General features: G+C 37.5%; 1 protein-coding gene across 7 annotated transcripts in view; it reads left to right on the top strand.

Moving 5' to 3' along the window:
• Positions 1 to 26,184, top strand: part of RERE (arginine-glutamic acid dipeptide repeats) — a 523,083-nt gene that overhangs the window by 203,781 nt on the left and 293,118 nt on the right. For 6 of the 7 annotated variants that reach the window (XM_060201410.1, XM_060201414.1, XM_060201413.1 and 3 more), the window contains exons 3-4: positions 2,660 to 2,730; positions 20,580 to 20,705. In XM_060201410.1, coding sequence (XP_060057393.1) covers positions 2,660 to 2,730; positions 20,580 to 20,705 — 197 coding nt within the window. The remainder of the gene's footprint in view (positions 1 to 2,659; positions 2,731 to 20,579; positions 20,706 to 26,184) is intronic. The other variant, XM_060201416.1, reaches the window with a different exon arrangement.

Below are 26,184 nucleotides of genomic sequence, written 5' to 3'. Positions count from 1 at the left end.
TAAAAAATATTTATTTTTATTTATTTATTCCCTTTTGTTGCCCTTGTTGTTTTATTGTTGTAGTTATTGTTGTTGTTGTCATTGTTGGATAGGACAGAGAGAAATGGAGAGAGGAGGGGAAGACAGAGAGGAGGAGAGAAAGACAGACACCTGCAGACCTGCTTCACCGCCTGTGAAGCGACTCCCCTGCAGGTGGGGAGCCAGGGTTCGAACCGGGATCCTTATGCCGGTCCTTGTGCTTTGCGCCACCTGCGCTTAACCCGCTGCGCTACAGCCCGACTCCCTCCAACCCCCATTTTTTTTATTACTTTTTTTAATGGAAAAAAATACCTCATGACCTTTCCAACAACCCAATATATAGAAAAGCAAAGGACTCTGGGGAAGGAGGGACATTGGGGCCCTAGTGTATGATGGTAGAAAGGGAACTACCCAGGTTGAAGAAGAGAGTGTTTTTGCAAGATAATCTATCATGGGAAGTTGAGAAGTTGTGTACCCATGTGTCAGCAACTGTACTATAAACCATCAGCCCTCCCATAAACTATTAAGAGAAAAAGAAAAGGAATAAAATAATGATTTTCTGTAGTGGATAGTAGGAAGAAGAGGACATATAGACTACTTTCTGCTCAAGTTGGGAGAGGTGGGTTAATAGTTGTTATTTAGAGACTTAAAATATCTGGAGTGGTAATAATAGGGATCAAAACTCAGGAATTAATAAGAGTGGTTGTTCCAAAATGATGCAGTTTGGAACTTCTATTTTTATCTAGGGAATACGTTCAGTTTTTACCTTAGTGCCAAATTAACAATAAGATGAGAAAACACACTTGCTACAGTGAAAGAGTTCTTTTGTTTCTCTCTTAAGGCATATCACATATTAAATATATGCTGCCTGCATGTTGAACGGCATTACTTGGAATTCTGGAACTCTGGAACAAGAATGAAAGCTCAGTCAAACTGTCAATTTCTGCCATTCATTGCATGTGGATTCAAGATAAAACCATAGAATGTACATCTGAATAGAGCTGAGAAGTTCTAAAAAGTTGACATTCAGTTTTTTTCTTTTATTTATTTTTATTTTATGAGAAAGACATCAGAGTTCCACTCAACTCCCGTGTATATGTGTATATGGTGTAGGAGATTGAATCTGCTACCTCATACATGCAAATACCTATGTTCTTTCACTGAAGTACCTCCTACTAAGCTACCAACTTGGCCCAGGTTTCTTCTTTTTCTGATGTGACTTTTGGCCAAATATTATATATCTATAATCTATTATATATATATCCTGGTGTCCTTGAGAAAGTTTCTTGGGGGGACGTTCTTGAGTATGGACTTTGTTTATGATCTACTTAGTGGATCTGCTTGTATTTGTACTAGGACTGAACTATTCACTGGGTGGATGACTTCATATCTCTAGTTGTTTGCTTTTCCTTAACTCTTATAATGTGTAGAATGAGATAATGGAGAAATCTACCTATATATATATTTTTCCCTTTTGTTGTCCTTGTTTTTTTTGTTTTTGTTTTGTTGTTGTAGTAGTTATTATTGTTGTTATTGATGTTGTTAGGACAGAGAGAAATGGAGAGAGGAGGGGAAGACAGAGGGGGAGACAAAGACACCTGTAGATCTGCTTTACTACCTGTGAAGTGACTCCCCTGCAGGTGGGGAGCCGGGGGCTGGTGCCAGGACCCTTTTCACTGGTCCTTGCGCTTTGCACCACCTGCACTTAACCCACTGCGCGATCGATCGCCTGACTCCCTAGGACAAACTTTTAAATAGGGGCATTGTGCTTACTCTCCTTAGAAAATTTGATTAAGTGCTGATGCCTTTACTTCAGCAAATAATACACTTTTCTGTCTTAAGTTTTATGATGATTTTGGGTTATAATGTGGAGTTTTTATGTCTATTGCAGTTGCTTCCCTTAAGATCATTACTTCTTTAAAATCTGTCTTAGGTTTTAGTATATCTATCATTAAAAAAAAAATCAGTCTTTTATACTTCAGCTATTGAGAGTATCAAAAATAACTTACCAACCATTCCCATGTCAAATGTAATTCAAGAAAGCCTTATTTTTCCCTGAAGAAAATATAATTTGATTTACGTTATCCTGTCTCTTATTAGTTGTCTTGATTTTTTTTTTAACCAATTAGAAAGTAAAATCTGTTTAGGTTAAAATTTAATAGCAGATTACCCACAAGAGATTAGATTAATTTTCATTTTCTTACCTGATTTAGGTAATTGTAATAAGCCAGTCTTTGTGTATTTCATTCATAGCCTTAAGAAACATTTATAGAAAATAAAGTAACACTTGGCAAAGCTATTTCTTTTTGTGAAGCATTGGAACAACTAAGATATTTAAATTTTTGCCTTAGTTTATAACCTTAAGTAAGTAATTCCCTTTATTGAAATTTCTTTATCTTCCCATAGGGTTCCTGTCTTCCTTCAAGGACTTTACAAACACTAATTGAGGTTTTAGCAAGGACTGTTTTCCTTTAGCTTAAAGTTATTTGTCATTTGTTATTACTTTTGAAAAAATACTATAAAAAACATAAGCTTTGTCATTTATTTATTTATTTATGCAGTGACTTTATGACCCTGTCTTTATTCCCTTAATGGTTAAAAAGTAAAAAACATTGTTTAAAATGTTCTTTTTCTTTTAAAGACTGTGTGTATATCGAGAGTCGGAGGCCAAACACACCATATTTCATCTGTAGCATTCAAGACTTCAAACTGGTAAGCATTTTTAATGTGCTGTTTATCCTACTCTATATCTTCTCTTTCAAGTTCCCTAGGCTGTCTGTTTTGATTGCTTCTGGATCACTGTTGACTTGATAACCATTCAGTTTCTGAATGCTAACTGCCTGGTTGTGTGTTCAACTCAAGAAAGACAGTTACCATACATATCTTTCCAGTTTTGTAGTACTGTTACAAGTCGAAAACTATAATAATATATATAATGTTTCCTAAATTTCCATTGGTAGTAGTTTTGACAACAATTTCTGAGACTCCCTTGAGTTTCTGAAGTTTTTTTTTTCCCCCCTCAGCCGAGGTAAAGAACCTGAAGTGAATTTTGGATTAGATGATTAGTTGGAAGAATGGAGACAGAGGGAGAGAGAATGTAAATGGGCTAAAGACTAGTTTTCAGCGGCAATTTTACATTTACTTAAATGTTTTAGTTTGAGTCTCTGGTGTAACTGGAATTGTATGTGTGTGGGGGTGGGGGAGCATTACAGTGACTATGATTGCAGAACAGAAGCTAAAAATTTTTTTCATTAAAATATTTCCCGGGAGTTGGGCTGTAGTGCAGTGGGTTAAGCGCAGGTGGCGCAAAGCACAAGGACCGGCATAAGGATCCCGGTTCGAACCCTGGCCCCCCACCTGCAGGGGAATCACTTCACAGGCGGTGAGGCAGGTCTGCAGGTGTCTATCTTTCTCTCCTCCTCTCTGTCTTCCCCTCCTCTCTCCATTTCTCTCTGTCCTATCCAACAACGACAACAACAATAATAACTACAACAATAAAACAACAAGGGCAACAAAAGGGAATAAATAAATAAAATAAATATTTGAAAAAAAAAAGAAACTATTTAAAAAAAAAATTTCCCCAGTACTTAAATGTTGGTATTCTTTATGAAATGTCTTGATTTTTAGATCAGTGATTTCTATTCTTGGAACTTTAGATTCTTGATATCTGTAAAGATGTTTGCAAAGGTCTACAAATAAATATATTAACAGTCTTAAATATACCACATATATGTCTATACAATTCTTTTAAAAATTTATTAATATGCTGCTGATTTATAAATCATATACTTAATAATAATACACAGTTGAGATCATTCTATTATGTTTTTTGTTTGTTTATTTGTTTTTTACCAGAGCTCAGCTCTGGCTTATGGTGGTTTAGGGGATTGAACCTGGGACTTTGGAACCTCAGGCATGAGAGTCTCTGTATATACCTACTATGCTATCTACCCCAGCCTATTATGTATTTTTTTCAATTGATATGTGAAAATCTTGTTGCCTTTTTATTTTATTTATGTACATTTTGGGTAGAGACAGAGAAATCAATATGGAATAAAGAGATAGGGAGATATATATATATATATATATATATATATATATATATATATATCCCTATATATATATCTCCCTATCTCTTTATTCCATATTGATTATATATATATATATATATATATATATATATATATATATAGGGGGGGAGAGAGAGAGAGAGAGGACACACATGTGAGAGAATGCCAGAACTGTAGCATTGCTTCATCACTTGGAAGTTTTCCCCTGTGGGTGGGAACCTGGGACATAAACCCACTTGCACATGGTAATAATGTGTGTGCTCTACTGAGTGCACCACTACTTGGCCTCTGTTTGGAGATATTTTAAATTTTAAAGGGAATTTTTACACTTGATAGTCGTGTTGTGAATCATTGCCTACATTTTTATCTGTAGAGAAGTCTTATTTTTCAGCTTTGTTGAGATATGTATCAGTATGTGATATTTTAGTCAAAAGAAAGTAATGCAACTTAGAGATCTTTAGTTCTATATCTCCGTTCCTTTTTGTCATTTAAAAAAGTGCTACTGACAATTTGTAATAGCCAAAACCTGGAAGCAACCCACGTATCCAACAACAGATGAGTGGCTGAGCAAGTTGTGGTATATATATGAATACTACTCAGCTATAAAAAATGGTGACTTCACCATTTTCAGCCTATCTTGGATGGACCTTGAAAAATTCATGTTAAGTGAAATAAGTCAGAAACAGAAGGATGAATATGGGATGATCTCACTTTCAGGCATTATTTGAAAAACAAGATCAGAAAGTAAAACACAAGTAGAACCTGAACTGGAATTGGCATATTGCACCAAATCAAAAGACTCTGGGGTTGGTGGGTGTGGAGAATACAGATCCAAGAAGGAACCTAGTGGGGGTTGTATTGTTATATGGAAAAACTGAGAAATGTTATGCATGTAAAAACTATTGTATTTACTGTTGAATGTAAAACATTAATTCCCCAATAAAGAAGTAAAAAAAAAGTACCGCTGATATACATGTATGTATGTATGTATGTATGTATGTGTTGTATGTGTGTATGTATTTTCACCAGAGAACTGCTCAGCTCTGGCTTATGGTTGTGCTAGAGATTGAACTTGGGACCTCAGAGCCTAAGGCAGGAGAGTCATTTGCAAAACCATTATAATATCTCTCCAGTCCCCCTTTTGTCATTTTAATGACCCAAACATCCAATTAATATATTCTGATTTCAATAATAAACATTACATGCCATTTTTTCCTTTATTATAAGATTATTGCCTAAGTGATACATATTTACAGTTTTGAAAAAGATAGGTGGCCAGGCAATGGCATGTCTGATTGAGTGCACACATTACAGTGTGCAAGGACCCAGGTTCAAGCCTGAGGTCCCCACCTGCAGCGGGGGAACCTTTACGAGTGGTGAAGCAGGGCTGCAGATGTTTCTCTGTCTCTGCCTCTCCATTCCTCTCAATTTCTGGCTATCTCTATCTAATAAATAAATAAAGATAATAAAAATATTTTTTTAAAAAGTGTACTCACGTAAAAAAAAAAAAATCAAAGTGCTGTTTACCTCTAAGACTTACTTTTATCACATTGCTTTAAACTTGTAATTATTTTGCAAAGCCACCTTATAGTTTAACCTTGTAAATCAAATATTTGCTTGTCAGCTATTATGTCAACATGACATTTTTACTGTTTTTGGAGGTCATTGCTATTTATCTTCTATCTTGTCAGTTTTTTTTTTTTCTTGCAGATACTGTAGTAATAGCTGAATATCTGAGCAATTGCTTTATTTTCTGAATAGTTTTCTTTTACCAGTGGTCACTGCTATGCTTTTCTCTTGCTCTGTCTTTGTGTGTGATTTTTACTAAACATACCTATGCACCATGAAAAAGATATAGTTATGAAATTGAATTGCAAGGATTTTTTTAACCTGTTAGATGTGGATCCCCTCTTGTCCAATTTTTGCATATTAACACACACCTTTATGTTTGAACAGTATCTCTTATGAAATGATGATTACAGTGTGATAGTTATGTTCAAGGCAGAGGTTCCTGGTGAGTTACAGTAATTGCTAAGGGTATTTGTGGCAGTAAAAGCCAAAACTTATGTTGTCAGTATTAGTCATTCATAACACATTAATGCTGTCTACAGAAAACAATGTGAGAAGTAGGGTACAATATATTTAGATGCCTTCCTCTAAATTATACAGTGCCTTGTCATGTCTTATGTTTTTGAGTTCTTTACTCAGAATTGTGTAAGAATAACAGAGATCATGAAGTATTTCTCACAGGAGTGAAGTGGTATCTCGTTGTTGTCTTTATTTGCATTTCTCTGACAATCAGAGACTTGGAGCATTTTTTCATGTGTTTCTCGGCCTTTTGGATCTCTTCTGTGGTGAATATTCTGTCAGTGTCCTCCCCACATTTTTGGATGGCAATATTTGTTGTCTTTTTGCTGAGTTTGGCAAGCTTTTTATATATGTTGGTTGTTAACCTCTTGTTTGATGTATGGCATGTAAAGATCTTCTCCCATTCTGTGAGAGGTCTCTTGGTTTGGGTAGTGGTTTCTTTTGCTGTGCAGAAGCTTTTTAATTTTATGTAGTTCCATAGGTTTATACTTGCCTTAGTCTTCTTTGTAATTGGATTTGTTTCATTGAAGATGTCTTTAAAATTTATGCGGAAAAGAGTTCTGCCAGTATTTTCTTCTGAGTATCTGATAGTTTGTGGTCTAACATCCAAGTCCTTGATCCACTTGGAATTTACTTTTGTATTTGTTGAAATACAGTGGTTCAGTTTCATTCTTCTGCATGTTTCAACCCATTGTTTCCAACACCATTTGTTGAAGAGACTCTGCTTTCCCCATTTAATAGTCTGGCACCTTTGTCAAAGATTAGATGTCCATCGGTGTGAGGGCTCACTTCTGGCCTCTGAATTCTATTCCACTGGTCAGTGTGTCTATTCATGTTCCAGTGCCAAGCAGTTTTGATGACACTGGCCCTATAATACAGTTTGAGATCTGGGAGTGTGATGCCTCCGGTTCTGTTCTTTTTTCTCAAGATTGTTTTGGCAATTCTAGGTCTTTTCTGGTTCCAGATAAACATTTGTAGCATTTTTTCTATTTTCCTAAAAAATGTGGTTGAGATCTTGATGGGGATAGCATTAAATTTGTATATGGCTCTGGGTAGTATATTCATTTTGATGATGTTAATTCTACTGACCCATGAACATGGAATATCTTTCCACTTCTTTGTGTCTTTTTCAATTTCTTTGAGTAGTGACTTATAATTTTCAGTATACAAGTCTTTCACTTCTTTGGTTAGGTTTACTCCTAGATATTTTATTGTTTTTGTTGCTATAGTAAAAGGAATTGATTTCTGGATTTCAATTTCTTCTAGCTTAGTGTTTGTGTAGAGGAATGCCACTGACTTTTGAATGTTATTTTTGTATCCTGACATCTTACTGTATTTCCTGATGTTTCCAAAAGCTTCTTGCTGGATTCTTTAGGTGTTTCTGTGTATACTATCATGTCATCTGCAAATAGGGAGTTTGACTTCTTCTCTTCCAATCTGTATGCCTTTAATTCCTTGCTCCTGCCTGACTGCTATGGCAAGAACTTACAACACAATGTTGAATAGTAATGGTGATAGTGGGCAGCCCTGTCTAGTACCTGATCTGAGTGGAAATGCTTCCAGTTTTTCACCATTGAGTATGATGTTGGCTGTAGGTTTGCTATATATAGACTACTATCTTCAGGAATTTTCCATCTATTCCCATTTTTTGTAGTATTTTGATCATAAAGGGATGTTGTATTTTGTCAAAGGCTTTCTCTGCTTCTATTAATATGACCATGTGGTTTTTGGTCTTGCTTTTGTTGATGCGGTGGATCACATTGATTGATTTACGTATATTAAACCAACCTTGTATGCCTGGGATAAACCCCACTTGGTCATGATGAACAATCTTTTTAATATACTGCTGCTGTTTCTGGTTGACTAGAATTTTGTTCAGTATTTTAGCATCTATGTTCATCAGAGATATTGGTCTGTAGTTTTCTTTTTTGGTTGTGTCCTTGTCTGCTTTTGGTATCAGAGTGATGTTAGCTTCATAGAAGCTGGCAGGGAGTATTCCAATGTCTTCAATCTTCTGGAAGACTTTTAAAAGTAGAGGTATTAGTTCTTCTTTGAAGGTTTTTTAGAATTCATTTGTAAGACCATCTGGCCCAGGACTTTTATTTTTGGGGAGATTTTTGATAACTGTTTCTATTTCATTAGCTGTGATGGGCCTGTTCATGTTATCTAGTTCCTCTTTACTTAGTTTTGGAAGTTGGTAGGTATCTAGGAAATCGTCCATTTCTTCCAGGTTCTCTAGCTTGGTGTCATATTGTTGTTCATAGAAGCCTCGCATGATATGTTGAATTTCTGTGGTTTCTGTTGTGATATCTCCTCTTTCATTTACTATCTGATTTATTTGGGTCTTCTCCCTTTTTTGTTTTGTGAGTCTGGCTAAAGGTTTCTTGATTTTGTTCACTCTTTTGAAGAACCAACATTTAGTGTTTAGTGTCCATTCCTATCTGTTTAATCTTGTCTATATTAAACTCTATCGTGTCAGATATGAGAATAGCTGTTCCTGCCCTTTTTCGTGGGCCATTGGCTTGTATGATAGTTTTCCATCCTTTCACTTTAAGTCTGTGTTTGTCTTGTTGAGTTAGGTGGGTTTCCTGTAGACAGCATATTGTTGGGTTGTATTTTCTGATCCATCTTCCTACTCTGTGTCTTTTAATAGGTGAATTTAGGCCATTGACATTTATTGATATCAAAGATTGAAGATATTTTAATGCCATTCTTGTAGAGTTTTAGAGTGTTCTGATAAATGTCCTATTTATGGTGGTCTGACTGTTTATAGAAGACCTTTCAGAACTTCTTTCAGGGCAGGTTTGGTTGATTCCTTCAACTGTTGCTTGTCTGAGAAGGTTTTGATGCCTCCATCTAGTCTGAATGACAGTCTAGCAGGATATAGTATTCTTGGTTGAAAGTCTTTCTCATTGAGTACTCGGTATATATCTTGCCATTCTCTTCTGGACTGTAGTGTTTGTGTGGAGAAGTCTGCTGCTGCTAATCTTACAGGTTTTCCTCTATAGGTGACTCTTTGTTTTTCTCTTGCAGCCTTCAGGATCCTTTCTTTATCCTTATTTCTTTCCATTCTAAGTCTGGGTTAATTCTGTTTGGGACCCTCTGGATTTCTTGAATCTTTATGTCTTTGATGTTGTCTAGACTAGAGAAATTTTCAGCTATTATGGCCTGAAGAATGTTTTCTTCCTCTGGTAAGCCAATAATGCGTTTCTTTTGAAGTCATCCCATAGGTCTCTGTTGTTGTTTTCAGCATCTCTTAATCTCTTTTTGAGATCTCTTACTTCTTTTTTACTTGTCTCTAATTTGTTTTCGATCTTGCTAATTCTGTCTTTATCCTCATTGATTCTATTCTCTCTGCCCTCTACTGTTTTCTGGAGTTCATCTATTTTGTTTCCCTGTTCTGATACTGTTTTAGCTTGTTCAGCTAGTTGTGTTCTTAGCTATTTCAGCTTTCAGCTCTCTAATAACCTTGAGATAGCTGAAGACTCTTCCAGAGTCTCATTTGTTGTTCCTGTATTTCTGATTACAATTCTTTCAAACTCTTTACTCACTCCTGTGATTATTTCCTTAGCTAATGTTTGGATGTTGAACTTTTATTTTGTGTTTCACCCTTTGGGAGTCTTTTAGCTGGACTGTTGTCCTGGTTCATTTCTCCAATATTTCTTCTTGTTGGTTTACCCATTTTACATATTATATTATGAGTTCCCTCTGTTAGTACTTTTCAAATTACTGATCACTCTTGCCTCGACTGACTTGTGTCTAAGTAAGGTAACTAAAGGGTTCACATTGGTGGAAGTTAACAGTTGTTTCAGTAGTATTTTAGTCTGTGAGTTGGAGCTCAGTGATTTAAAAGCCTTTTTAAAATTTTTTTTTTTCTTCTCTGTAGGCTATGGGAGCCTGAGGGCTTCTAACTGTAAGTAGGCTTTTTATCTTAATCACTGACTCCTGACCAAGAGATAAGGCAGGGTGTGGCAGAGATAACCCAGTGGTTATGCAAAGAGACTTTCACAGCACCACAACTATTCCATGGAGGTATAGGTCTTCTCCTGAATTTTCTGGTTAGATCTCTGTCCCAGGGTGTCTGTCCCTGTCACTGCTCCAGATTCTGAGGGCAGTAGCAATGGAGATTCAGGGTTGCACTTGGTGAGTCTCTCCGGGGAGCCCTTTCCTCCCTTCAGCTGTCCCCTTGTTGGTGGTACAGACTGGAGGTGGTGTCTCAACTGATAGACTGTCGGACTGTTACCAGCCACTTAGTCTCTCCCTAGGCTCCTCTCACCAGCCATGTGTGTTTGCACTCACAGGTGCTTTGGTGGGTTCCTGTAGTCGTTCTAGTCCTGTCTTGTTTCAGTCCCAGGTGGTCTCCTTTGGTATTCCTATTTTGGTATTCTGGGAGAGGAGAAGAGAGGAGAGGAGAGAAACAAATCTGCTGCTTATCATAGCCCCGCCTCTGGAAGTCTCCCATGTCCTTTGTTTTATTATTAACATTTAACCACCAAAATACCTGAGACTATTGGCATCTTACACTGATGTAGTTAAGAGACTCACTTTTACAGGTGAAAGCAGTTATTGGAGGAGACGATATGAGAGTGTGAGTTGTCCAGGAGGTGGTGCAGGGAATATAACATTGGACTCTCAAGCATGAGGTCCCTAGTTCAGTCCCCGCCAGCACATGTGCCAGAATAATGTCTGGTTCGTTCTCTCCTCTTATCTTTCTCATCTGTAAATGAATAAAATTTTTTTTAAAGTGAGAGTATGACATTGGGATACACACAAGCAGGAAGCAGGTCATAGGCAAACTGATATGGTGGGGAAGTTGGGAATAGCAGAGAAATGGAACAATTATACAAAGAGCCATAAATGCACCAAAGAAACTGAAAGCACACTGCTCTTTTTTTTTTTTTTTTTTTCCCTCCAGGGTTATTGCTGGGCTCGGTGCCTGCACCATGAATCCACCGCTCCTGGAGGCCATTTTCCCCCCTTTTTGTTGCCCTAGTTGTTGCAGCCTCGTTGCGGTTATTATTATTGCCATTGTTGACGTTGCTTTGTTGTTGGATAGAACAGAGAGAGAAATGGAGAGAGGAGGGGAAGACAGAGAGAGAGGGGAGAGAAAGATAGACACCTGCAGACCTGCTTCACCGCCCGTGAAGCGACTCCCCTGCAGGTGGGGAGCCGGGGGCTCGAACAGCACACTGCTCTTGAGCTCTCTTAAATTCTTCCCATTGGGTTTGTAGTTTATCCTTGCTGCTTTTTAGTAGAGACTTGCTGTCTCTCACTAAAGACCTCCTTCTTGGGTCAAATTTAAGATAGCCCCCATAGCTTAAAACCATAAGATGCTGGTTTTCTTCAGCCCTTCTGTGTTCCCATAGTTTTTTTCTAGGTTACTCTGAAACTTAGTTTACCATGTGAGTTTTACTCCTGAGAAAGACAGGGAGAATTATATTCCAGGAAGGAATCAGAATTGTTGTAGGTTATAATCAGTGCCTATACCTAATGCCTTTGACAGTCATTTATGAGAGGCCCACTTTGTATTCTTTGTTAAATGCAGCATGATAGGATGCCTAAAGAATGCTGGCTTCCTTCCTTCCCTTAGTGATCCTCTATCAGTCCTCTTTGGAGAACATTTTGAATATGAGTGATGTAAAGGAAGCTATTCACTTTTTGTCCCAAAAGAAGGGTTCTATTCTCACTTTTACTAAAATAACAAATATATGCAGACCTTAAACATAGAGATAATTTGCTATCTAGAAATAGTCATGGATTCTGAAAATGCCAACAGGATCATTTAGATTATAATTTGCATCCAGTATAACCCCAACGAAGTTTCTTGTCTGGCTCCAATAGCATTAGTTCATGCCTAATTCATTATTACAGATGAGTAATCAGAGTCATTCCTTTAATACTTCATAGGGAATTTGGTATCAATTCCCAGTGAAATTATATTGTTCATACAATGGAGGGGGGAGTATGGTTCTGGTTTCTTAAGAGTTATAGAATTATCATCTATGTTGTCATTACTTACACCGAAATTATTTCCAGGTAGAATATGTAATTATGAAAATATTGCTTTGAGCAGATACAAGTAATGTATTTTGGCCCTGTTTCATTAATACCAGAAGAACTGTCATTAAAAATAAGCCGGGGGGGGGGGGTTTGGCCATGGCACAGTGGATTAAGTGCACATAGTAGGAAGCATAAGGATCCAGGTTTGAGCCCCCGGCTCCCCACCTGCAGGGGAGTTGCTTCACAAACGGTGAAGCAGGTCTGCAGGTGTCTATCTTTCTCTCCCCTTCTCTATCTTCCCCTCTCTCTCATTTTCTCTGTGTCCTATCCAACAACAGCAGCAGCAGCAGCAGCAACAGCAACAACAACAACAACAGTGGGAAAAGGTTGGCTGCCAGGAGCAGTGGATTTGTAGGGCAGGCAATTAAGACTCAGTGATAACCCTGTAGGCAAAAAAGGAAAATAATAAATAAGCCTAGTCTAGAGAATCCTCAGTGTTGAAGATTTTTGTTAGGAATATTATGAATTTTTCAGTTAACCATTTAGGCCAAAACAAATTATTATAGTTCTGCATAGATGAGTGTGCTGTTGAATCAACTTACGTCCTAACAGCATACATTCTAAGTACTGATTGTGAAACTGGAATAATTTAGCTTAGTACTCTCAGCCTACTACTTACTTAGGAGAAGATATAATTCCGTTATTACTGTGAGTATGGGAATCATGTTATTTAAGATTTAATACCATATCCATTTATTTCATTGCCAAATGAAGATTATTTGGAGTTTCTCTCAGTTTGCTGTCTTCTACCCATAACCAAGCCCCCAAACTGATTTCCACTGTACAAAAGAGGGAATACACAGAAGTATCAGCTTAGGTTCAATTTAGCATTGAAATTGCCCTCTTTCTATATCACTCATTTGTCAGTAAATTTTCTATATCACTCATTTGTCAGTAAATTTTCACTTTAAAAAATAAAAGAGTCATTACTCTAATAGTAATTTTTTCTAACAGAAGTTAGAAAGAGTAATGACTCTTTTATTTTTTAAAGTGAAAATTTACTGAAACTAATTAATTCTATCTTGTCATTTTCTGTTAGAGACTCCACATACTAGTGCTGGAAGATAATACAGAACAGTAATAACGTGCCTGTAGTAACATGCATTGTATGCATGTGCATACATACATGCACACATAATGTTTTTTTCTTAATTTTTTACTTAGAAAAAGGAAACACTGACTAAACTCATAAGATAAGAGGGGTATAACTCCACATAATTACCACCACCAGAACTCTGTATCACATCTCCTCCCCTGATAGCTTTCCTATTCTTTTTTTTTTTTTTTTTTTTTAGCTTTCCTATTCTTTAACCCTCTGGGAATATGGACCCAAGGTCATTGTGGGATGCAGAAGGTGGAAGGTCTGGCTTCTGGGAATTGCTTCCCCGCTGAACATGGGCGTACTCAAAAAAGCTAATCATTGAACAAGGTCGATCTATACTCCCTGCCTTTTTCTCTCTTTCCTTAGTGGGAAGTGCTCTGGGGAAGTGGAGCTCCAAGACACATTGGTGGGGTTGTCTGTTCAGGGAAGTCTGGTCGGTATCATGCTAGCATCTGGAGCCTGGTGGTTGAAAAGAGAGTTAACATACAAAGCCAGACAAATTGTTGACCAATCATGAACCTAAAGGCTGGAATAGTGCAGATGAAGAGTTGATAGATAGCTTAGTAGTAGATATTTTAGTTAAAGTCCAAAGGACCTGTGACTATACTTGTGTTTTTTTTTTTGTTTTTTTCCTTTTTCTTTTTTCCTCTGTGCCTGAAATCTGATATGCAGGTGAATCCAAGTTATTGTCTGGGAAGGTGATGTCATTACTGGAAAAAGGACCAGAAAGCTGGATCAGGGAAGAGAGTAGCTCCCTAATATGGGAAAGGGGTATAAACATTGTTGACTGACAATGTTCTATCATCAATACAATGCATATTAGAATTATTTAATCTCAGTTTGACTATTGTGACCACTCAACATAGAAAATGTGGTGGGAGGATATTCAGAAAATAGACATTTCTTTTTTTATTTATAAAATGGAAAATTTGACAAGTCTATAGGATAAGAGGAGTACAATTCCACACAGTTCCCACCCCTAGAACTCCATATCCACTCCCCTCCCTTGATAGCTTCCCTATTCTTTATCCCTCTGGGAATATGGACCCAGGATCATATGGGGTGCAGAAGGTGGGAGGTCTGGCTTCTATAATTGCTTCACTAAACATGGGCATTGGCAGGTCATACATACTCCCAGCCTGTCTCCCTCTTTCCCTAGTGGGGCGGGGCTCTGGGGAAGTGGCGCTCCAGGACACAGTGGTGGGGTCATCAGCCTAGGGAAGTTTGGTTGACATCATGGTATCATCTGGAACCTGGTAGTGAAAAAAATTTATGATATAAAGCAGAACAAATTGTTGACTAATCATGAACCTAAAGGCAAAAATATTGCAGATGAAGATTTGGGGATCTCTGTTTTGGAAAAAGCTAATAGGTCTATTTTAGGTATATTCCAAGGGGCCCATGACTTTACTAGTTTTTGCCTGAGCGTGACATCTGTTATGCAGGTGGACCCAGGTTATTTCTGGGGGAATGGTGTCATAGTTAAGTATGGTGTCATAGTTAGAGTATGTTTGTTCTAATAGTAGGTACATCTTAAAAACAAACAAACAAACAAACAAATTTCTGGGAGTAGGTAATCCACGTTGAGTCTCGCTAATTTAGGCTTTGTTTGTTTGTTCTCCTCCAGAGCATTGCTCAACTCTGAATTATGGTAGGGGGGGTGGATTGAACCTGGGATCTTGCAGTTTCAGATAAGAAAGTCTCTTGCATAACCATTGTTCTAGCTGTCTCCCCTATCCTAATTTAGAATTAGATAAATTATTCTGGGACTGAAAGGAGAGAGGACCAGTCATTTGTCTTTGTCATCAAATTATTAGCTGCTGTCTCTCATGACCTTGGGCAGGGCACTTGATCCTCCTAGTTTTGCTTTTATTTGTCTATGAGTATGAAATATAAAACACCTGCTAGGTGGTAGTACAGCGGGTTAAACACACATAGTATGAAGCGTAAGTACTCACGCAGTGGTCCCCGTTCAAGCCTGCAGAGTGACGCAAGTCTGTAGACGTCTTATCTTTCTCTCCCTCTCCCTCTCCCTCTCCCTCTCCCTCTCCTTCCTTCTTCCTTCTTCCTTCTTCTTCTTTCTTCTTCTTTCTTCTTCTTCTTTCTTCTTCTTCTTTCATCTTCCAGGGTTATTGCTGGGGCTCAGTGCCTGCACCATGAATCCACTGCTCTTGGAGGGCATCCTTCCCCTACCTCTTGCCCTTGTTGTTGTAGCCTTATTGTGGTTATTATTGTTGTTGTTGATGTCCTTGGTTGCCGGACAGGACAGAGAGAAGTGGAGAGAGGAGGGGGAGAGAAAGACAAACACCTGCAGGCAGACCTGCTCCACCACCCGTGAAGCGACTCCCCTGCAGACAACTCCCCTGCAGGTGGGGAGCTGGGGGCTCGAACCAGGATCTCTACACCGGTCTTGCGCTTTGCGCCACCTGTGCTTAACCCACTGCGCCACATCCCCTCTCTCGCCCTTCTGTTTTCCCCATCTCTCTCAATTTCTCTCTGTCCTACCCTCCCCCCAAAAAGGGGGGGAAGTGCCCTTTAGGAGCAGTGGATTCATAGTGTGGGCACTGAGCCCCATTGATAACCCTGGAGGCAAAAATACATACATACATACATACATACATACATACATACATTTTCCTTTGCAGCAGGAACGCTGTCTGTAGATTAAAAGATCAATGAATTGTGTTGTAGGCTGGGAAGATAGCTTTATGTTTATGCAAAAAGTCTTTTCACACATGATGAGGCACCAAAGGTCCTAGGGTCAAGCCCAGTACATCCATAAACTAGAGTTGAGCAGTGGTCAGCTTAAGGAGAAAAAGGAAGGAGAGAAAGGAGTTGTGCCATCTGGGCGATGGCACAGTGGTTAAGGCATTGGGCTCCCAAGCATGAGGTCCTGAGTTCAATCCCCAGCATCATATGTACCAGAGTAATGCGTGTTTCTCTCTCTCTCTCTTTCTCTCTCTCTCACTCTCTCTCTCTCTTTCTCTTCCTGTCTTTATCTTAATAAATAAATAAAGTCTTGAGAGAGAAGGAGAGAGAGGAGGAAGTTGTGCTGGACCCATGGAATGGTGGCGATGATGATGATGATGATTGATGTCTAGTTGGTTCTCTTGGTTTCAGTTTTGTAAAGACAGACATCTATCGGCGTATGCTGTGTGGCCCATGTGAAAGACCCACAATGTGTACTTACTGACTTCTGAATGAAATAACACTTAAAAAAAAAAAAAAACTGGGTAAAGTTAAAAAAAAAAAAAAGACTAGTAGTAGCTTGATTCATTGCATGCCCAGACTACAGTCAATCTATTAAATAAATCAATGATCTCCTTCTTTATCTTTGATTAGATTGCAATGTATAGTATTTTGGTTATTCTATAGAGTGTAGTATTTTATGTTTTTAAATAATAAAACTATTCTTAAAATATGTCACAACTATGTTTCTTATTGAGAAAGTTTGCATTAGTATAGCCAGGGCCATAAGACTTTCTGGCTACATCAAACTGTTTTGGATTTTCCAAATTATTGACCTCTAGCAAAGATAGCTGAAGGTTGTCAGAAAAGTTATGGTGTATTTTTCTATGCAAAAATGCATCATGACTTTTCTGACAACACAATATATATGAACATCCCAGAAAAGACAAACTGTTAGAAAATTTTCTTCAGTGTTCACTGTCACATGTGACAGTGGTAATTTTCCTCTTTTTGACTTTGTAGTCCCTCATTATGCCTGAAGAATCTTTTTATTGTTGCTTTTTCTCTTTGTCTTGATTTGTTCTTTATGAAAAGTTTGGCATTACCAGTTACAGTTACAGTTTTGTGACCATATGAAGTATAAACAGTAAACATTCAAGTTTAATCTTTAAGTTTCAAAAAATGAAAAACTTGGGCATTATAAGAGGTAATGAATGTACAGGTAAGACAAGTCCTTAAAAGTTTTACTTTTCTGTTAAGTTTAGTTGTTCTTATCTGTTAGAACTGAGTGATCAAGTATGACAGTACCTTACAGCAGTAATTTTTAAATGAAGAAAAGTAAGACCAAAAAGTCACTGATTTGATGGCAGTTTAGTCTTTGGATGCCACTCTTCCACCTCATTTAAAATAAAAACTTTATGTTTTGTTTGCATTTAAATATGCTCACTTGTTATCTGTAGTTATGATAACAGGCTTTATGTTGTTTGGTGTGAGACACTAATATCATAAATATGCAAGGGCTAGATGTTCTTTTTACATATAAATTTGAATTTATAATTTTATTGTTAATCTTTTTTCAGAGGCAGGGTTAGGATGAAATCTCTTGGCTCTAAGTTAATAGACTTCATGAAATAAGTTGTTTGATATATCTATATGCCAACACTTCCTGCAATGGTATTAAAAACTGTTTGTTTTTTTTTTTAAATGAACACAACTTTTTTTTGCTTAATGTGAATGTCAACTTGTAAATGGAGGGGCTAGTATTCAAAAAGTGAAAAATCAAATGAGACATTGGGAATAAATAATCTCACTGTATTTTATTAACCTTGATTTCTCAGCTTCGTAGCAGTCAGTTTTAACTCATGATTGGTAAGTCATTTTAATTCATGTGGGATTTAAAAATTTAGTGGTTCACAATTACTGTGAAATTAGATGATTTATTTGGATTTTATATGCTCTAGTAATCATTTTTTGTTAAATTATACTTACTTTTATAAAATATTAATCTGAAAATGTTATTTACTAATAAATATCTTTATGTGAAATCATTTTAACCTGGGGCCAGGGGATAATGAGTGCACATTGCCCAGTGTACAAGGGTTTAGGTTCAAGGCTCCACTCTCTAGCTACAGAGGGAAAGTTGCAAGAGTGATGAAGTAGTGCTACAATCTCCCCTCCCCTCCTCCCTACCTTCCTTTTCCATTCTTGATTTCTCTCTGTCTTTATCTAATTAAAAAGATAATATATTTTTTAAAAGTTATTTTAATGCAGAAAACTCTTTAAGATTTTTTATTTTAAAGGAGCTTAAAGTTTGAGAGACTTGTATATGCAGAGAGCTGCTGTACAAGACCACTGGTAAAGCCTTACTCTGATTTGACTCCTTAGAATTAGAATTTTGTAATTTAGTGTGTGTGTGCGCGTGCGTGCGTGCATGTGTGTGTGTGTGTGTATTAAGAAACAATTGAAGATATAACCAAAGAAAAACTTGCCAGAAGGTGGGTATAGATAGTATAGTGGTTATGCAAAGAGACTCTCATGCCTGAAGCTAAGTTCCAATTCAGTCTCTTGAATCACAGTAAGCCAGAGCTGAGCATTGCTCTGGTAAGAAAGGAAGGGAAGGGAGGAAGGAAGGGAAAAAGGGAGAAACTTGCTAGAACTGAAAGAGGGGGCTGGGCGGTGGTGTGCCCAGTTAAACACATGGTACAAAGCACAAGGATCTGATTTGAGCCCCCTGCTCCCTAGCTGCAGGGGGAACACTTTACAAGCAGTGAAGCAGGTCTTGAGGTGTCTATCTTTCTCTGTCTCCCCCTCACTTCTCAATTTCTCTCTGTCCTATCCAATAAAAATGGAACAAATGGCCACCAGGAACAGTTTTTGTACAGGATTTGTAGTGCCAACACAGAGCCTCAGAAATAACCCTGGAGGGAAAAAAAAAATCAGAAATAAAATGAGGGGAAATGAGATATTATCAATGATTTCTATTTCATAAATAAGAACAGTCAAGTATTTTTTTATAATTACTTGAAGTTTTTCATATTTAAGATAATGCCTAGAAATGTTCTACTAGGTATCTTTTTATTTAAAATCTTTGACCTCAATGACTAACAATTTGAGTAATTTAATTAAATTTCTAGTCTAAGAAGTTAACCAGAGATTTTAGCTTGGTCTTGTGGTAAAAAAACTAATGTTTTCTCTGTACTTGAATGCATATTGGAATCTTTGCAGTAGTGATATGTAGAACAGGGGGGTGAGTAGTGAAAATATAGCTACTAATACTTGGTATTACTGTATTGGGTTGTTTGGAAAAGTCATATGACTCATTTTTGCATAGGAAAAAATATATCATAGCTTCTTTAACAATTCAATATATGTCACTGTATGTTGTCAGCCTGAAGTTTTCTTTGTGGCTTCTGGAATGTACTGTAGAAGAAATCTGTAAATACAGCAAAAAGGGAAAATCACTCAACATGAACTTATTTTCTTGAAATTTGTCTTTGTTTGCAATAAATAGATAATAGTGCATATTAAAATCTTGGATTATAGGAAGTTGTTAGAAAATGATAGTTGCTTTTCAAAAGGAGTTCTATGTAATAGAACTAAAAATAAGTTAATATTTTAAAAGTCTGCTTACCTGTAATTTGAAAACAAGAATACAGATGTTTGTATAATCATTTGGAGTTTTGCGGGGGGGGGGGTTGTTCCACTTAAAATCAAATGAATTAGAGGAGTATCATATGCGTTTAATATTTGAAAGAATATTGAAACTACTATTTGAGGTGCCTTTTTAAATACCTGTGAGGACTTTGCTGGCTTTCAGAAGTTGCTCTCTAATCATTTGCTGGAAAACGTTCTGAAAATTTCTTGTGGAGGGGGATAAAAGTATATGATACCAAACTGGATTTGCCTATAGACGAAATATTATCATTCTTGAACTCTTTACTTTGTACATTCTCAGTATATTTACATTGTGGGCACTGTGAGACAAGTAAAAGTTACTTGAATGGTGTCTTTTTTTTTTTTCCTCCCTCATCGCATCAAACCTCATCTTTAGCTTTGCAGAAACTACTAGACTCTCTTTCTACCACCTAAGTCTTGAATATTTCCTTTTCAATTGCTTGTGTTCTAGCATCTCTTATTAGAAACTCTTCTGAAAGCTACATTTGTCCACTTCTGGCTGATTTTACAGTTATATTTATCTTACAACATTTAATTTTTGTTTCTATTATAAGCAAAGCATGCCACTGTCACTGTGCTTTGACACTGTGTCACATCTTAACCTGGTTATTTTGAGGGCACACACCATACTGCTTTATGACAGGACCCACATTAAAGTACCTAGCCAGAAGGGTCATGTGTTTATTCATATTGAAATAAGGAAACAACTTTTATTGATGTAGAAAGGTTAACTTAGTGATAGAACAAATTCTCTGAGATTTCAGAGGTTATCTTCTAAAGGATTTATGCAGATACCTGCTTGTGTGCTGAGTGCCCCTAGTAACCAGGGTATGAAGGGACATTGGGCATGTTAACTTAAAACTTTTTTCTTTTTTTAGGTCCACAACTCCCAGGCCTGTTGCAGATCTCCAACTCCTGCTTTGTGTGACCCCCCGGCATGCTCTCTGCCGGTGGCATCACAGCCACCACAACATCTTTCTGAAGCCGGGAGAGGGCCTGTAGGGGTAAGGAGAATCCCGTTTTTAAAAGCTCTCAATATTTTATATCCCATAGGGTATAAAATAGGAATATTACCTCCCTCCCTAAAACCCCCTTTAAAAATGTGCTGTATTGTATGTGTTTTTAAAGGAGTAACAAGTACATGCACAGAGGAAGCAAAATACGGGACTTGCCTTACCCCTCTAGGACAGTTCCAGAAGTTAGTGGGGTTTGGTGGTATAGGGTATTTGGGCACCAGCAGAGAGCATGCTGGGCTTCTGCAAGGAGCAGGAGCTGGCAGTCAGCAGCGAGTATGGATGTTGGCAATGATATGTGGGGGAAAGGGGGTAAGTTTGAGTCCATGTGTGCAATTTCCATTTCTCCAGGATCATTGGCCCATAAATCTAATGTCTCTTGACTATTATCTCAGGTCATGCTTAGTAGACTTTTGCTTGAAAGTAGCTAGGCTTTTCTGTAATTTTAGATACAGAATAAACACTTTAAAATCCTTTCATTGGGATTGTAGGTCTTATGTTCTCAACTTTACCTTTGTAGTTTCTCTGTTAATGTGAAATGTTTGTGAGTCAGGTGCAAAAGGATGAAATGTCTTTAGTGGTTTATCCCTTAGAACACAAGGCCCAGTGTTAGTGATGCATGGGGGTTATTTTTTATGTTGTATAGACTACATTTTTATAAAAGTAATATGCACACCTGTCTTCCTTCTCTGTCCATGAGGACTAAGTCTTTCTGAAAGAGAAGTTTTTGTTGTTCTGATTACTTGTGGATACTCAAGACTTCTAGTAATTATTAAAGTTCAATGCCTTTCTTTTTATTGTATGTACTCGGACTGTGGGGTTCAAACTTGTAGTGGGTTAGAAAGCAGCACAAGAAAGGGGGCCAGGCATTGGTGCAACCAGTTGAGCACACATGTTGCAATGTGGAAGGATCTGGGTTCAAGCCTCTGGACCCCCACCTTCAGGGGAAAGCTTTGCAGGTGGTGAAGATGTGCTGTAGGTGTCTTGTCTGTCTTCCCTTCGCTCTTGCTTTCTTGCTAGCTCTATCTGATAAGTATCTGATAAATATTTTAAAATATTTTTTAAAAGAAGCAACACAAGAATATCAGACATGTGCACACACACACAATAATAATATAATGCTGGCAATGTTTGTAAAGTTGTTCAGCTGCAGTATCGAATGTCAATATTTTAAGACTAATAGATGAGTGTTCTAAATGTGCCGCTGAGCTTGGGGGAAGTTTTGTGAAGGTTTGGAGGAGCTGGTTATGTTTTTAGTGTATTAGTGGCATATTGACAGTGAGGGAGCCTTCCAGATGTACCTGTCATTGTAAGCAACAAAGAGCCTACTGAAGCTTGGAGTTGTGAGAAGATGATCACAGGACATCAATGAAGAGTACAGGTTAGTATTTTGGGGAAGGCAGAGGTGGGCAGTATAAAATAGGATCAGATTTATGTGATAGAAGGTAGCTTTAACAGACTTCTTAACTCTAGAAAAGCTGTTTTACAAATGACTTAAGATTCATTGAGTAGTGATGTGCAGTATGGATAGGGAAGAACTGAAATTGTTCTAGGGACTGGAGAATTAGCAAAATGGTTATGCAAATAGTTATCCATCCCTGAGGCTTCAAGGTGCCAGGTACCAGTACCCCAGTACCACCATAAAGGAGAGCTAAGCAGTGCTTCAATTAAGTGATAAGGGCTTTCATCTATTCCTACAATGAAAAATATTTAATATAGATGAGATAATAAAAATGTAACTGATTTAGGAGTAATAATCACAATAATTTCATGTTTATATAGATGCCAGTGTAATCTGTACTAAGACTAGATAAGAAAATTTAGCCATTCATAATGGAAAGTAAAACCTAATACAGTGGACAAAAAGCAGAATTTTCTTTCAGGATGGTGTGTGTGTAATTTATTTTTACTTGTCTCTAATAAGTGTGGATTTCATAATTACACTGGTTTACCACAACACTCACTAACTAGGAATAACCTAATGTATTTAAATTTTTACCCACAATAATATTGATTTTGGTAAACTTTTATACTACCATTAGTGACGACCTGTATTTATTTTTTAATGTAGTAAAAATAGTATCTTCATTGGTGAATTCTATAACTTTATGATTGGTAACACACTTGGATACCATCATGTGGGCTTGAGAAGATTTGGTTTTAAGATGATAAATTTTTTTCAGTAAGATGATGCTGCATAAAGCTAACTATATTGATTGTTCTTTAACAAACTTCATGCTGCCAGAATCATTTGAACTGAATCTGAATTGGATCCAGTTGGCAAAGCTTCCCACCATGTGTGGAGTTCTCATTAATTCTGCAGGCACACAGATCTAATACAGTGTAATGAGAGAGCTGCTGGGAGGAGAAACTGATTACTGGGTTGCACACAATATCATTAACGTATCTTGCCATGATACACCAGATGTCTTCCCTAGTAGACTATTTTTGTTTAATTTAGTTTTTATAGGATAACATTGATCACATTACAATTTAACTTTGCATATTCAGGTATATGTGATTTGTGTTTCTACATTAATGATGGCCAGTTCATAAGACTTAGTTTTATTAAATTTTATCTGTTCATTTTAAAATGTTGGGTACTAGAAGGGCAACATTTTTACTTGTTACTGAGAAGCTATTAGGTTGAATGCTTCCTGGCAAAAAGTATTGTGTTTATTGAGATCAGGAGTCTTGATGGAGATAGGAAGGCAGAGAAACTTCTTCTAGATCTTCTCTAAATTGGGCAAGCTGCTCCCAGTGATTTAAATGACACTTCAGAGAGACAATTCGAAGCAGAAAAGATAGCAGTATTTAATGTGTATTTAAGATGCACATCAGTTTCCCTGTCATGGATTTAAATCAACTGACTGGGGTGTTTGTTGGCTGATAATATTCTGTTTCTTACAGGGCACCACCAGAGTAGTATTTTTATTTTTCTTGCCCTTGTCCCTTTCCCTTTTTGCCTCCAGAGTTATCTCTGGGGCTCTTTGCCAGCCCTATGAATCCACCGCTTCTGGTGGCCATTTTTCATTAGATAGGACAGAGAGAAATTGAAAGGGGAGAGGAAGAGAAAGATAGGCACCTGCATACCTGCTTCACCATTTGTGAAGTGACCCCCCCCCATACACACACACACAAACAGGCTTGGAACCGGGGAACCAGGATCCTTGCACCCTTAAGTTTTGTGCTATATTCTCTTAACTTAACCCGGTGCACCACCACGAGTCCCCCTATTTTTTATCCATTTCTTTTTTTTTTTAATTTTTTTAAAAATATTTATTTTATTTATTCCCTTTTGTTGCCCTTCTTGTTTTTTTTTATTGTTGTAGTTATTATTGTTGTTGTCGTCGTTGTTGGATAGGACAGAGAGAAACGGAGAGAGGAGGGGAAGACAGAGAGGGGGAGAGAAAGATAGACACCTGCAGACCTGCTTCACCGCCTGTGAAGCGACTCCCCTGCAGGTGGGGAGCCGGGGTTCCAACCGGGATCCTTATGCCCATCAGTCCTTGTGCTTTGCGCCACCTGCGCTTAACCCGCTACGCTACAGCCCGACTCCCTTTTTAGCCATTTCTTTTGTGTAAAGAAGACCTCTCTTGAGTCCCTAACATACATAAATATGAAAGGGCCTAGGTGATAGCGTGGCAGGTTAAGCGCACATGGCACAAAGCACAAGATCAGGCATTAATTATCCTGGTTCAAGTCCCCCAGCTTCCCACCTGCAAGGGGGTTGCTTCACAAGTGGTGAAGCAGGTCTGCAGGTGTCTTTTCTCCTCCTCTCTGTCTTCCCCTCCTCTCTCAATTTCTCTTAGTCCTATCCAACAACAACAACAACAACTGTAATAACTACAACAAGGGCAACAAAATGGGAAAAATGGCCTCCAGGAGCAGTGGATTCGTAGTGCAGGCACCGAGCCCCAGCAATAGCCCTGGAGGCAAAATAAATAAACAAAAAAAATAATAAATAGGACATTATTGTAGCAGGAATGGGAAGAAAACTAGCTCACTCTTTCCCACTCTGTAAAGCACACTCCTTCCATCAACTAGGTTTGAGCCTTAGCAGGCATGCCCTGGTTAAGTGGTCCCAGAAAATATTTTTAAATTAAGTTTAAGAACTGTTGCTCGTGGTCCGGGAGGTGGCACAGTGGATAAAGCATCAGACTCTCAAGCATGAGGTCCTGAGTTCAATCCCTGGCAGCACATGTACCAGAGTGATGTCTGGTTCCTTCTCTCACTCCTCCTATCTTTCTCATTAATAAATAAATAAAATCTTAAAAAAAAAAAAAAAAGAACTGTTGCTCATATGTGGTAGTTGAGTGGTGCTCTCACCTCTCTCTGTTCAAATATAAATAAATCTTTTACTTAGGAAAAGAAAACCTATTGCTCTGAAAATGTTGTGTAGTCATTTAAATCTTCACATCAGAAAACTAGCTATTTAAGAGAGTTAAATAGCTAGTTTGCGAGACCTCTGCTGTTTTTGTTCTTGTGTGGGATATTGTGTCCTTTGGGACAAAATGGATGGAACTGGAGGCGATCATGTTTAGGGAAATAAGTAGAGAGAAGGAAGACAACTACCAGATCACTTATGTGGAATCTGGAAATGACCAAGCTGTTTTCCAGAGTAAGTTTACATTTGTATTTCCACCAGCAATGATTAAAGAATTCTTGGTAGTCCATGTTGCTTCTAATCTTTAACTTTTGGCAGATCTTAACCAATCTAAGAGTTGTATAATGATAGCTCCTTGCTCCTCTCCCCCCTTGTAGTGGTATCTTACATTATTGTTTTAAATCATATTTCCATATGACATAAATTGAGTGTCTTTTCTACTATTTGTATATCTTCTTTATTGAAGTGTCTGCTTAAGTCTGTGGCTCATTTTTAAGTGGGGCTATCTATATATCTTTTTATTTATTCAACAGAATAATAATTTTTGATTTATTAGTATATATTTTCTAGAATGGTAGAAAAAGATTTCAAAGTAAAAGATAATTGCTATACACAAAGGTATAAACAGATATACAGAAAATTACAAAAAATACATACTAAAGTCACTCAGGACCCTAGAGTTCAGTAGCTTACTGGTTGAAAGGTATATGAGACTTTTTGTTTATTTACTAACATTTATTTTATTAGTTTTCTTGCAATTGGACTATTATGCTATCTCTCCCCTCCCCCATGCTTATCAACTATTTCTTTTTTAAATTTCTTTATTGGGGGATTGATGGTGTATTAAATATTTCTTTCATGGATTGGTCTATTGGTATATCTAAAAAGTCATATCCAAAACCAAGATCATCTAGATTTTCTCTGATATTTTTTCTAGGGGTTCTATAGCTTTTCATTCTGCATTTAGATCTGTAATCCACTTTGCACTGATTTTTTTTGTAAAGAATGTAATCTGTGTGTAGATACAGACACATAGGTGTCCAGGTATCTGGGGACCATGGTTGAGACACTATATATATACTC

The sequence above is a fragment of the Erinaceus europaeus genome, chromosome 11 (genome assembly GCF_950295315.1).
Source record: "Erinaceus europaeus chromosome 11, mEriEur2.1, whole genome shotgun sequence".
NCBI lineage: Eukaryota > Metazoa > Chordata > Mammalia > Eulipotyphla > Erinaceidae > Erinaceus > Erinaceus europaeus.
Note: the sequence above shows the minus strand (reverse complement) of the source record. Positions and strands in the feature narration are given on the sequence as shown.